The sequence below is a fragment of the Scophthalmus maximus genome, chromosome 4, assembly GCF_022379125.1.
Source record: "Scophthalmus maximus strain ysfricsl-2021 chromosome 4, ASM2237912v1, whole genome shotgun sequence".
Lineage (NCBI taxonomy): Eukaryota > Metazoa > Chordata > Actinopteri > Pleuronectiformes > Scophthalmidae > Scophthalmus > Scophthalmus maximus.
This window is the reverse complement of record NC_061518.1, coordinates 7,612,501-7,625,776: the sequence shown is the minus strand read 5'-3', so window position 1 is coordinate 7,625,776 and position 13,276 is coordinate 7,612,501. Positions and strand designations below refer to the sequence as shown.

Genomic DNA, 13,276 nt, shown 5'->3' with positions numbered 1-13,276 from the left:
GTGTCCCGCCTCTGCCACAAAACAAACCTGAGCCGGTCCAAAATGTACAGTTGGCTTTTTATTATGAGACCCTATCATTTTTAAAGTAGAATTGTCAGTATAGATACACTCTATTATTTCTATTTACACCCTGTAAGAAGTGGGGAAACTGCGGAAAGGAAAAAAAACAAAAAAGGATATTTTACTGTACGATACACATTCATGTTTGTGAACAAAAAGAATTGTCTTTCTCTTGTCTCAGTTCTCGGTGTATGAATGTGACCTGCTGGGGGTTGAAGCCTCCATTCCCATCTCAAGTGTTGAGTCAGTGAGCTAATGTAAGGCTTCGGGTCACTGGCAAGGCAAGCTCTGTCATCCCTCCGTGCCATCAATGACACAAACCCATGGCAGCAGTCATTGTACAATCAATGGCAATCAGGATTTTCCACGATACACAGCATGGGGCAGTTTAACCTGTCCGGGGGTCGTGTTCAGGGACAAATTGAAATTTTTAAAAAAAAAGAATGTATTGCAGAGCGACGTTTTGATACTATACGTGTAGACACTTTCTCCTGCTTTAATCCTCAGGTCCTTCACTGTGCTCCGTTCTAACCAGCCACTGATTTGGCCGGTGTCAATCTGCATCAGCCCCGAGTCTCCTTCTGATTGTTATTGCTGTCAATCAGCCATGTAGTCAATTGGTTTCTTCTCTTCTTCTTCTTTTTTTTTTTTTTTTGCTTGTATATTGTCATCCCTTCAACAGATGAGGAACAGAACATGACATTCTCCGAACCCAATGCTCGCTTTTATCCACAGATGTTTTGAGTTTTGCACAGACGCACCCACTCGCCCGTCCTCCCTTGGTTCCCTCCTTCTGTGATGTAAAAGCATCTCTACGTTGCTTTTATGCTTTCAAACCACAGAGGTGGAAGAAGGAAACGAAGGGTTAGGGTGAGATTGGAAGAAAAATCAAGCTGTAAACTTTGCCCAGGCCACCAAAAGTGTTTTTTTTTGTTTTTCTTAAATCATCCACAGGTCAGTAGACAACAAGTAAATGTTTCTATGAACAATCGAGTTAAGTAAAATCCTCCCTGATCATGATTATTGATGTTAAAAAGAAAAGTTGTAATGCAAAACCAAATTCAGATTTACAAAAGGCATTTTACAAAAAACTTTGAGAACACAAGCTTTTAAATTGCACAAAGAAAATACGCACAGAACAAACATTAGTGGATAAGTCTGGTGTTATTTCATGTCTTTCTAATTGTCAACAAATATAAAGACCAAAAACCAACCAGCGGTGTATAAGTACATTCATTCAACTACGGTGCTTATTTACATTTTTGAGTTACTTTACCTCAGTATTTACATTTGACATATTGTACTTCTACTCTACTTCCTTTTATTTGACAGCAGGAGTTAATAGTTCTGTATTCTACTAAAGGAAGATTTACCCTCTACACTTCACAGAACATTTTCATTTGAACGACTGATTCAGGCCAAAAACACGTACAACTCTATTTCTATATCTCAAAAGATTAATATAAAATTTGTGTTGCGGAACTTTTTCCTCTTAATTTTTGCTTCATTAATCATCACGTTGCCCCTCAGATTAGTGATTAACTTGACCAAAGGCATATTTGACATTATGAAGGGGCATTAATAATCAGATCATTTTCACATATAAGGTAATATCAGTCACAAAAAAGTATTTTTTTCCTTCTGCAGAACAATTACGTTTACTTTTACAACTAGTACATTTACCTGATAACAATATTTTAGTCAAACTTAGAATTTAAAATGTCATATTTTCATATCTATCAAGGAGTACTATCATGGGTTGTTGTATTTGTACTTTTACTTAAAGGATCGGAGTACTTTTTCCACCGCTGCCACCACTTCCCCAGCCTGAAGATTCTTTTTTTTTTTTTTGCAAACTTTAAATACAGTATTTGTTGGGCTCTATTTTCAGCCACTGACTTTGTGCCCCCGCTGGGTATTTACGGTAGCGAAGTGGTGACTCAAAATATACCCAGTGATGTGATGTCTGTGGCACAGAGCGATAAGCTACACTGCAGACAATATTTGTTTGTGGCCGGATTCGGTGTTGGTTTCACGTTCAATGGAATTTGTCACAATAAAAAAAAAAAAGTATAGAATAAAACCAGACTTACCCGTAAAAATCAAAAAGGTTGTAGGTGAGGTATGCTTTTTAATTTTTTTTTTGCAGTGTACCCTCCTACTATCTTGAAACACTTGAAATGTTGTATTAGAGGTTTAAGTCTTCACCGGGCATATGTGGTGATAACTTGCTGCTAAGGCCGTAGACAAAACCAACATGGCAGCACGGAGCTGGAAAACTGTTTTCACTGACAGAAGAACCAAAAGACTGAAAACGAAGAGCTCATTTTGAAATGATGACACCGAGAGTGGGACATAGAGTGAACTGAAAATGACAGTATGTTAGAGTACAGAGTCTAACAGTCTCACCCCGGCTCTTCTGCTACCAACCCCTGATGACAAATAGCCCGACTTGTCACAAAACGGATGTCATGAGGGTGATGGGCAGATTTGTACTAGATGTGATGTTTTTTCCACTTTGGGAAAAAAAGTATTTATCAATAATTCTTTACATTTTGATGAAAAAGGAAAAACGAAAAAAAAAGGTTAAAAATAACATAATATAATATGAAAAACTATTAATAACATATCAAATTGAACAAAAAAAAAAGACATTCACCAGTGTTAAATATTCCTCGTGACATATTGTATCATCAACACATAAATATCTATGCATTTCTTTGTGTCGAAACTAAAGCTCTTGCAATTACACATTGAATTCTATAATACCTTATAATATTCCCATATAGCCTACATACTGTGTCATTTATAGCTTATATCCTTGAATTGAAAACAAATAAATATTTAATAAATAATGTCGATATAAATCTTTTTTTTGTTTTGTTTTGTCTTGTTCTTATCAAATATCGTAGCTTGAAAAACGGAGATCGAGTTCATTGGCCACCACCGTGTGACAGCGGCCGTCAGATGTGTTGTAGTAGCGTCGTGTGAGCACAAGATGGCAGCAAAGCGGCCACACGGGCTGCGTCTCCTTGACAGGGAAGATCATCTTATTCTAATGTTCTAACCTTGTCGAGTCCAGAGACAATAACGCACAGCTGATGCAGTGCTGGCATCCCGAGATGGACTGGGCCCCTTTCCTGTCTCCTAAGCGTCACTGTTACCGGCGTTTGCGTTCGGCCTGTCAGCGTCTCGTCTTCGTGGGGCTCAGAGACGTTATCAACAGACAACTATAGTTTCTGAGCGAGGAATTGATCCAGTGAAATAGGCTTTCATGTAAACTTTTACCACAGTACCACGACGTCTGCATTGGGGCCCATGCTCTCAGGACGGAGCCATGTGGGAGATGGTGTGGTACGGGGGGGTTTTTAAAGCGCAGTCTCCTTCAGGTCGTTGAGGTTCGGCATCCTGCTGCGGGCGGCTCGAGTGAATGTGGGTCCGTTCTGGCCCGGTTTGATGCCCAGCTGCTCTGGGGTGAACTGAGCGCCCTCTGCCCGCTGTAAAGCAGACACGTGCCAGCTGGACTCGATCTGTCCGGGGAGGGGGTAGCTGGGCTTGCGGCTCTTGGCCTGGGAGGTGCTGCTCACCCCGGAGTGCCCCCTGCTCTCAGGATGCCCTCGACCCTCAGAGTAGCCCGCTTTGGCGGAGGGCTGAGGCGGGTTGGAGAGGGGGGCTTGGAAGCGCAGGTCTGGAGGAGGAGCGGGAGGAGGCTGTCCTTGATTGGAGGAGGAGGGGGAGAGGTGAAGGAGCCTGCGGAGTGACTTGAGTGGTTGGCTCTGGTAGGAGAGAAATCATTGTTGTGATCCCAACAGGTCTTTTGCAACTATTTTCATTTCTGATAATGTGTGTGAAAGTTTTTTAATTTTTTTAAATTCTGAATCTATCTGCCTGCAAGGACTATAACCCTTCTGTGCAAAGTAACATGGAGAACATTGGGCGAAAGTTTCAAATCATTGAAATAACTAAATGATCTCAGAATCTGGGCATGGGACTTGAAGTGTTAGCTGTAGAACGACTTTATGCGGCCTCATCTACAAATAATTTACCCATAAAATGCATGTTTTGGTCAGAAAGAGAATGAAATTATGATACGGTCATTTTGGGCCGTGATCCTCAGACAAATCCAAACCAGCGTCTCCATCATGTACGTACCTGAGAGTGTGAGTCCACTGGTTTTTCTGGTGGCCAGTCGCTGACTCTCTCCCTCTCCCTCCCTCTTTCTCTTTCTCTCTCTCTCTCCCTCTCCCTCTCCCTCTCTCGTTCTCTCTCCCTCTCTCGGTCCCTGTCGCGGTCGCGGCTCTGTTCTCGTTCCCGGTCCCTGTCTCGGGAGCGCTCGCGGTTTTTCCGCCGGCTGCCGTGGTGAGAGGAGGACTTGGAGCTCCTCTGCAGCGACAGGTGTTCCTGTCCGATGCCAATGACCTGACATTTCAGATTAAAAAATAAAAAAAACAGGAACATGATTAGTTATCCTAAATATCAACACATGGCATCTCACTCAAATCACATCTCAAATCCCGGTGAAGTTCCTCATGCAGCCCTCGAAGCACAAGGAGGTGGCGATGGTGATTGGTGATGACTTTGTACAGAGTCTTGTGTCTGGATGTGTTTTGAAAAACTATAATAAACAGTAGGGCAGTAGATGACATATTCAAAAGAACTGTTTTGTCCAATTAACAGCTGAAAAATTAGAGTAGATTCAATTTTGAATAAAGAACAGCAGCAAAAACTCACTTTTGAGAAACTAATACTGGCAAATATCTGATTTTTAATAAATAACTGATTCAAATGTAGGTTCGGTGATCAGTTAGATGACAAGAAGGGCTTTATATCTGCTTCTGGACTGTTGATTCCCTTTTTTTCCTAAGCTAACCAGGCTCTAACTTCAAGAGTCGTCTCCACCTTCTCAGCTGAATCTCAGCAAGTGAGCGAAGAAGCACTTTGCCCCAGAAAAATGATGCATTCCTTCCTCAGTGGCTAAGAATGTGTAGCGTGTGAGTTTGGGCGCGTGTTGGTTCGCGTTTGAGGTGTTCAACATGAACAATGATTCATTTGAAAAGTTGAAAAGGATGAGTCTCGACGTGCGGATGCGTTGACCTCACAAACAGCGAACACACCGCAGCATGAAATAAATGTCTTGCGACGCAATGTGGATGTGCAAGGCGACTGCATCGGACACAGACATTACAACAAGACAAAATGGATGCAGAGGCTGCGTGCCGTATTAGCCTCCAAACATATTTGAAATCCTTTCAACCCCGGGGAAGTGTTTCAGGATTTCAAAGCAGGTCGTTCTGGTGAGTGCAGTGTGTGAGTTCGCATGCAGCTGTAGTGTTGAGGTTAGATTACTGGTGAGGCAGGGTAGGGCGCGGGAGGCTGGTGTTGTACCATGGGTGAGGCGACTACAGGTAGGACTTTGACAGCTGAGTTGTGCTTTAAGCTATTCTTAGAGCTAAAGAGGGGGAAAAGACTTTTCTTTATGCTGGGGTTCCTCCCGTCCTCCATGTCCGTCTGTGGAGCAGAAGACGCACAGCCACAACGCTCAACACCAAGTCTCTGACAGCAGACAGAATAACAACTGCACATCCTCATCCATAAAACAGGAAAACCCCACTAAACAATAGATAATGGAGAAGATAAATCAGTAAAAGCATGAGTATTTGACTGTTAAGGTAAACAGGGAGCAATTAGCACCTAAAGAATTATTGTGTTTTATTTCAACTTGTGCCTTATTTCTGAAATGTCTTTCAGCCTTTATATCTATAATAACATATCTATAAAAACATTCTGCTGTCCAAAGTAGTTGACAGGTCAATATAAGTCCAACAGTGCAAAAGAAGAGCTGTTGGATGATCAGACCGGTTGAAAACAAGCATGAAATCATGATTATCTAAAGCACTGTGCTATGGAGGTAAATCCGAAAGTGGTTCCAAAATGTTTGTATAATAACCCTTAATTGCAAAAGTGTGGTTTTTTGATTCATCATTTCTAATGTCATTTATGGTTTGAACATAAAAATATAGAGTCAATATGCAGAAAATTTGAAAAATAAGTTGCAAAATATTACTAAAAAGTATTTACACTTGGCTGAGACGCAAAAGTTGGCGTATTGATGGAAAGTTAAATGGCAAACAATGGTTCAAATAGCATGCAACTTTTTTTCTATTATCAATTAATCTGCCAATTATTTGAATCGATGAATTGGTTTTTTTTATAAAACGTAAATGTGACTTTTGCCATTTTACTGAAAGTGTGGTTAAAATGTTTAACTGTACTCATAATAAAACATAAAAATATCATGGACAAGGCGAAAAAAAAGAACATGGAATCAAAGTAATTATTTTTTACATGTGCTAGATGACATGACAGGTGAAGACTTGAATAATCTTACTATTTGTGTCTTCTTCTTTTTCTTTTTAATGGCTCTGAAGAAGCCTTGTTTTCCCTTCTCCTTGACGGGCTCTGGGGGGTTCATAACCATCGCCTCTGCGGCGGACCTGCATGGCAAACGTGGAAAAATCGTTCATATGAATCCTTTTTGCAAATAGAAGCTCAGGATTGAACAGTCACAAAATAACACGAGCAGCTCAATGGAGGAGTGTCAATTTTTCCCTTTGGAGCACAACAAGGATTATTACAAGAAAATTACGGATATCGTCCGAAATATCAGAGTGATTCACTTAATGTGAGATGTGCACTCTTAGCCTCAGTGCTTCAGCTTATCAATAAGAATAGAACGCAAACTTTGACTTTTTTTCCTCTCTCACAACACTGTCAAAATATGCAGAGTTTTCCCTCTTAATTAAATGTCAGTGCCTCAAACACGACAATGTGTTTGGCAACTCAGAGACGGAAACGTGTTTGACGCAGCACCACAAACTAATCTAGAAAAATGAAAAGGATCTTAATTCGTGTCGTGACATTTGCGTGAGAGTGAGGAAAATATGTGAGATGGTTTGACGGTGTGCCTAAAGTTTAATTTGGATTCATGCTTCAGCGTCGACTGCCGATGACTGCCGATGTCTACACAGCCAAAGCAGTGTGTTTTGTAACAGTATAGAAATGTGTAGTAACGTGTGACAAGCTGTCAAATGGTACAACTAGAGGCTGTGGACACTTGACAGCTGAAATCAAAATAGTTCCCTCGGTATAACTTTGATCCGATGTTGCCTGAAGTAACTGTGAAGCAACAAAAAAACGACATGCAAGTTTGCAAATAAAATATAGTGAAAAACAGAAAAAAAAAACCCTCTCACCAGTCAAAAGCCGTCTGGCGTTTTGAGTGGTTGGCCATGGCAACAGGGTCTCCGGGTACGATGGGTAAGACCGGCCCACGACTCTGCCCAATGGCGTCATGGAAAGAGGAGGAGTTGTCTGGTCGTGGGGAAGGGACTGAGGAGAGAATATAGTCAAATATAGTCATTTTTCTCCAACCACATTTCCTATAATTCATCATGTCTGCATTGTCTATCTAGGCTGAAACTCCGGCTGATATCTGTCCCCCCTGTATAATTATTAAACACAATGCAAAATTGCTAGTTGGGAAAACCTGACATTTACCATTGATCTGTCTGAAACTCCAAACTGTGTCAAACTGTTTTACGCCGAGCAGCTCTGTAGTACAATATAGTCAGTTTTTCTCCGTTAGAATCTTTCTTTTTTGTTGTTGTAATAATTTGACTTTTTTTGGATGAAAAATACACCAAAAAAAAAAAAAAAAAGTTACAACCTCATATAAAAAAAGATGAATTAACCATGAAACATTTGTGCTGGACTGTATTTATTAGTTTTTATTCCTTTCATGATGAATCCTACAATATTGTCAGTTTTTCTCCGTTTGAATCTTTCTTTTTTGTTGTTGTAATAATTTGACTTTTCCTCACAGCACCATCACAAGGTCAACGTTTTATTTGTCATATACTTTGGTACATTATCTCAGCCTGTCCAAGAGCCATAAAGTATGACTACATATTGATCTTCATATGTAGTGTTCTCTAAAACCTTAAACCTTGTTCAGCGTTTATCAGATAACTGCTTAATCGTGAGCCCTACTTTGCCAAACTAGCTGTTTTCAGACATGAACTCTGTAAAAGAATCCGGAACACTAGGTGCGGTCATTTTCTGGAGTTTGCCGTTCACATTTGCCGAACGCAGCGGGAGCCTGTTCGAGTCAGATGCGTTCACACCACCAGGAGATTTCCCAGCATGCAGGCGGCAGACGGGGATGCCCCCGGAAAATTTCAGGGAAATGTCTGGACGACAGCGCATGTCGGAATGCAGCTAACGCTTTATTTCTGGATGTTGTGTGTGGTGACGCGCGAGACCCACTCTTTGCAGATTCCTGTTTCTTACCCCGGTAGAAGCTGCCGACTCTCCTCGGCATGGACTCAGTGAAGATCATGCGGTTCTCCTTGGAGGAACCTCCATCCTCGCCGTGGGGGTCGTGGTACATGCCGACCTGAGGGACACACTGCACACACCATGCAGACATGCAAACGCATAAACCCACAGACACACACACGGACACAAGACCACACGAGCCTCCTCAGTGTCTCTGTGATCGATAGTCCCATTTAATCATCAGTTATCATTAGCTGTCACATTCTCTACTGGCTCACACCGCAGAGACATTCGGGACAAATCCCACAGCTTTTTCGGTGAGATTACATTTACACCAGCGACAACGTGCAGTGAAGCTGTTGGCCTGAGAGGAAACAGAAGAGGCTATGGACACCAGCGGTCAGAAGAGCCACTGTCTGTGTTTGGAGGGGCGGGAGGAGTCAGGGGGTCGGACCTCGTTTTTAGAGCGCTGCGTGTGAAAAGCAGCAGCGTTGTCCCGCGCAGAGTCTTTGATGGGGGCACAGGGGTGGCTCATGTCTTTAGGGGACAGCTCACTCTGTTGAGAAGACGGACAGGCGCAGCATGAAGCGGTGGCAATGGCAACGTGATACACTGACAGTCCCTGCACACACCCACCACCTCGTCTAATACCCACACTCGCACACGCACACACGCACACGCACACGCACACACTTCAATGCATATAGTAAAGAAAAAAAAATGTGTCCAATATGTTCCTACATTTTTCCCACAATCATTTTCAATTCCAAGAAAAATTGTTGAACTCAGATGTGAATAAAAACTAGAGGCAGTGATAGTGTTACTGGAGCAATCAAACGTTTTTCCAAAACCAACTAAAATGTTGTGGCTGCATTATCTTTATCATTTCTTGCTTTTTTCTTGTTCGTGGCTCCATCACTTATAATTAGATCTTTATAGATTGGTCGGTTATATTTTTACTTTTTACCTCTGTGGCGACGGCTCCTGAGCTACACAAATGTCTTCCTTGAATATGATTATGTCTTAGTGTGAGTATTATAGTTATAGTTTGTCTTTTATCAAATGTGTTTTGACCAGTCTTACTTGTGTCAGACAGAAAAAATGTGAATGACTTTAAACAAATATGAAAGCAAGAAATCTAATAATTACTAATAATGTTTTTCTTGGGTAAAAAGTCCAGGTCGGTGCCATGACAAGGATAATTGAATGTTAAAAATGAACTGAGATATAAACCAAAATAAGTAAATTGGATCTCTTATACATTAAGGACTAAATGTTGTTCAAAACCCTTTCTACAATGACAAGTTGTTTCATTCTGGTGGAGATACCCTATTTTATTTAATTTAAAGATTTTTTGTCTAAAAATATAATCCTTCTTGAAAAAAAATCCCTTGAGGTAATTTAATTACTGAAGCTATAAACACGGAGTGCCAGAGTCCATGTGCTTTTTAAGGATGAGCAGCCTCGCTTTTTAATTATTGATTTAACTCATTTATAACAAAAAAAATATATATATATATATTCCCAGCATCTGCTGGAATTAGTCTGTGTAATCTACATTTGGCCTTTTAACCCTGGGAATAAGAAAACTACAGTACAACACCAAAGATGTGGTGGACTTTTTTATAGTGTTCGTGTCAGTATTTTAGGGTGGATGTTTCCTTTAACTGTCACCAGACTCACAGCACTGTCTGCCACTAACCCTCGTCATGTCATCGGTGCAGTCCTCCCTTGAGGAGCTCACGGAGTGTCCGGTGAGGGCGGTCCGGTGCTGCAGCTGGGGGGAGAGTATCTGCAGGCTGCTGGTTCGTGTTGGTATCACCTGCCCTGGCGGCGGCAAGCCCGCCATCCCACCCTCGACGCCGTGGGGTCGGTGGCGCTCCCTCCTCACGTACATGGAGTGGCGATGAGGCCGTTGCTGGGAGGAGAAGGGCGAGGTGTAGCCCAGGCCGTAATGATAAGACTCGTGCGGGGAAGGCAGAGTGTGAGTGGAGGGCATCCCTGCTCCTCCAGGGTCTAAGAGCTCCGGTGCGCCGACATCCTCTGGAGAAGAGAGGAGAGGAAAAATCTATTTTTTGGGGGGTAATATTCAATTTATTAGAAAGAATAAAATAGAAAATCCTCACATTAGACAAACTGGAAGCCGGAAATTGGAAATAAATTTTCTGTATATTGATGAAACAATTTATCAACAATGCCAGATTTATTCTGCATCTGCTTCTGTATTGACTGTATCAAGAGAAACTGATAATATGATATGCTACAGTCCTTTCATATCTGATAAACTAATAAATGAAATATATGGAAACATATTTAACTTCTCATATTTTAAAGTCTCATGTCAGCCATAGTCTGTGATAGAGGTAATTCAGTACTATGTTTATCATGAACAGTATTTTTTAAATTCATGTTTGCAAGCTACAAACAGAGATTTTTCCCATCACTACTGTTTTGCTATGTCTGTACTTACTTCTTTAATATGTTGAGTCATTTATTATTTGTGCTGGACAAACTTTACTAATCAGTGTTTTTAACTTGTCCATGATATTTTTGTTCCATTAAGAGACTCTTTAGTCACAATCAGAGGACAATGAAGTTGAGATCATAGAAACTGAACTCTTACCCGGTGTTAAAGGTTTATGTCTGGATTTGTGTCTGGAGGAAGAGTCCAGTGTGCTGCTCTCCATGCGGACATTGCCGCTGCTACGAGAGGCCGGGCTGTGGCCCGATCGGTCACTGTGTCGGGCAGAGGGGCTGCCAGGCGGCCCCTGGGGACCCGAAGGGGCGTTGAGGTCTAAACAGCTGGCAGGGAAGAAGCGGGCACCGGGTCCCACTCCCGCTGCTGTGTTGGAGTTTGGGTCATCTGGGTGGAGTCGACCGTCGCTGAGGTTCCCGACGGATTTGGCATCACTCAGTGCGCTGTGGCTCTTGGACAGGCTGAGATAGGAGGCGGAGCTCTTAGAAGAGGAGGACATGGACCCGTGGGCAGAGTCGGCCATACTGTGGGAATGTCGGCCATGTTGTTTTTCCGCTCCGGACTGCAGTGTGTTGGTCTTGCCTTCCAGGAAGGTGTGGCGGCCGGGCGGCTGCTGCTGCTGCTGCTGCTGCTGCTGCTGCTGCTGCTGAGAGCGAGAGGAGCTGGGTTTGCTGTGGCCATACTTTGCCCCGTGGCCCTGGTCTGGCAGCTTTGGGGAGGGTCCCAAGCTGAAATCAAACTCTGTCTTGCCTTTGGGTTCTTTGGGACTGAGGAGGTGCGGCAGGTTGTTGTTAGCCAGGTCTTTGCTGGATGAGGCGGAGCGATTGAGGGTCTGGGACATGTACTGGCTCTTGGGGTGGAGTGTAGGACTTAAACTGGACGGGGCCGGTTTGTTACCATTCAGGAAACTCTCATTGCCGAGGTGATGGAGGTCCCCATGGCGAGGGAGGCTGGAACACTCTTTACTGTTGGAGCGACGGCTTGTGCTCTTACTGTGACTCCTGGAGGGGCAGCGGGACGGACGCATACAGGAGGGGTCATCAATACAATAGGTGCTTTTGTTAAGAAGCAATGATTATAACCATTTTTCACACATTATATATAATGAAACACACATTATATATAATGAACCATATACAGCCCTTTTCAAAAAAATTGATTCATACAGTGCTTCACAGACAGAAAATACATAATTATTTAAGTTGAAGCTAATGCAGGAGAAAATGGATAAAATCCTTAGGAATAGACACGTGAATAAGCAGCAAACCAACCAACAAACAAACATCTTATTGAAAGCCATTTTACAAGTTTTAAAAGACAAAGGTGACTCCTCTGATTGACAAAGGGAGGTTGCTCCACAGTTGTGGAGCCCTCACAGTGAAAGCCCTACAGTACCACCCTCTGTCTCAAGTCTTGCCCTGGGTACGCGCAGGGAAATAAGGCATGAGAGGCAAGGTGAGGCAGCACAAGGCCAGCGATTCAAGAATAAGTAATACAATTTTAAAAATCAATTCTAAAAACCACGGGTAAGCAGTGCAATGGAATGAGAAGGCGTCGAATGTGCTCATATTCTCCAATTCTCGTAAGAACCCTTGCGGCTGCGCGTTGATGGTCACTGTACGATCACCGCCGTGACATGAATTTAAAATAAAGGAGTGCAGTCTAACCTTGTAGGAACGGTGTTTTCCCCGTGATGGTGTGTTTTCCTCTTGGAGGACCGCGGTGGGTTGGGAGAGGCAGGTGGAGGCCTCTCTCTCTCCGCCTGCCTCAGAGGCTGGAAGGCAGGATGGTTCAAACTCTGCTCCGTCAGAAAGCGCTCAGTCGGGTTTAGCAGCAGCAGGTTCTGAAGAGAAAAAGACCTGTGTGATTGGCTTGTTTCTCTTTTTTCCCCCATATATGTATGTTAATAATTGACAAAGTTTAACAGGAACATATGTGGGTAGGTTGGTTTGAGTTAGAGTCTCCGTGCATCTTTGTATTTTACCTTCATCAGATCCAACATCAGACCACTCAAGATGCCTTGGTACCTTCTCTCCAGAGTCTGAGGATGAGTAACCGAGGGAAACTGACACACACACACACACACACACACACACACACACACATCCGTCAAATTCATATCCAACCTGAATTTTTTTGCGCAACGAAATTTACTATTGGGATTATTATTAGGAAACAGTACACAGTTCAGATCTTACAGAAATCACACACACACACACACACACACACACACACACACACACACACACACACACACACACACACACACACACACACACACACACACACATACACACACAAAGTTAGGCCTTCTGGGACTTTTTCTCTAAACTGAACACCAACCACCTATCTCATGAGTCACAGCAATCCACTCAGTCATGGTGCTGGGAACACTGCCGAGAG

The 13,276-nt window shown here is 42.8% G+C and overlaps 1 protein-coding gene across 3 annotated transcripts in view; it reads right to left on the bottom strand.

Moving 5' to 3' along the window:
* Window positions 1-38: 38 nt before the first annotated feature.
* Window positions 39-13,276, bottom strand: part of cdkl5 (cyclin-dependent kinase-like 5) — a 33,923-nt gene continuing 20,685 nt past the window's right edge. The window contains exons 11-21 of one of the 3 annotated variants that reach the window (XM_035628220.2): window positions 12,858-12,938; window positions 12,541-12,716; window positions 11,021-11,874; window positions 10,100-10,440; window positions 8,852-8,953; window positions 8,410-8,527; window positions 7,314-7,449; window positions 6,449-6,554; window positions 5,407-5,568; window positions 4,213-4,479; window positions 39-3,836 (exon numbers count right to left, since the gene is read on the bottom strand). In XM_035628220.2, coding sequence (XP_035484113.1) covers window positions 3,429-3,836; window positions 4,213-4,479; window positions 5,407-5,568; window positions 6,449-6,554; window positions 7,314-7,449; window positions 8,410-8,527; window positions 8,852-8,953; window positions 10,100-10,440; window positions 11,021-11,874; window positions 12,541-12,716; window positions 12,858-12,938 — 2,751 coding nt within the window. In that variant the 3' untranslated portion in view covers window positions 39-3,428. The remainder of the gene's footprint in view (window positions 3,837-4,212; window positions 4,480-5,406; window positions 5,569-6,448; window positions 6,555-7,313; window positions 7,450-8,409; window positions 8,528-8,851; window positions 8,954-10,099; window positions 10,441-11,020; window positions 11,875-12,540; window positions 12,717-12,857; window positions 12,939-13,276) is intronic. The other 2 variants (XM_035628223.2, XM_035628225.2) reach the window with 2 other exon arrangements.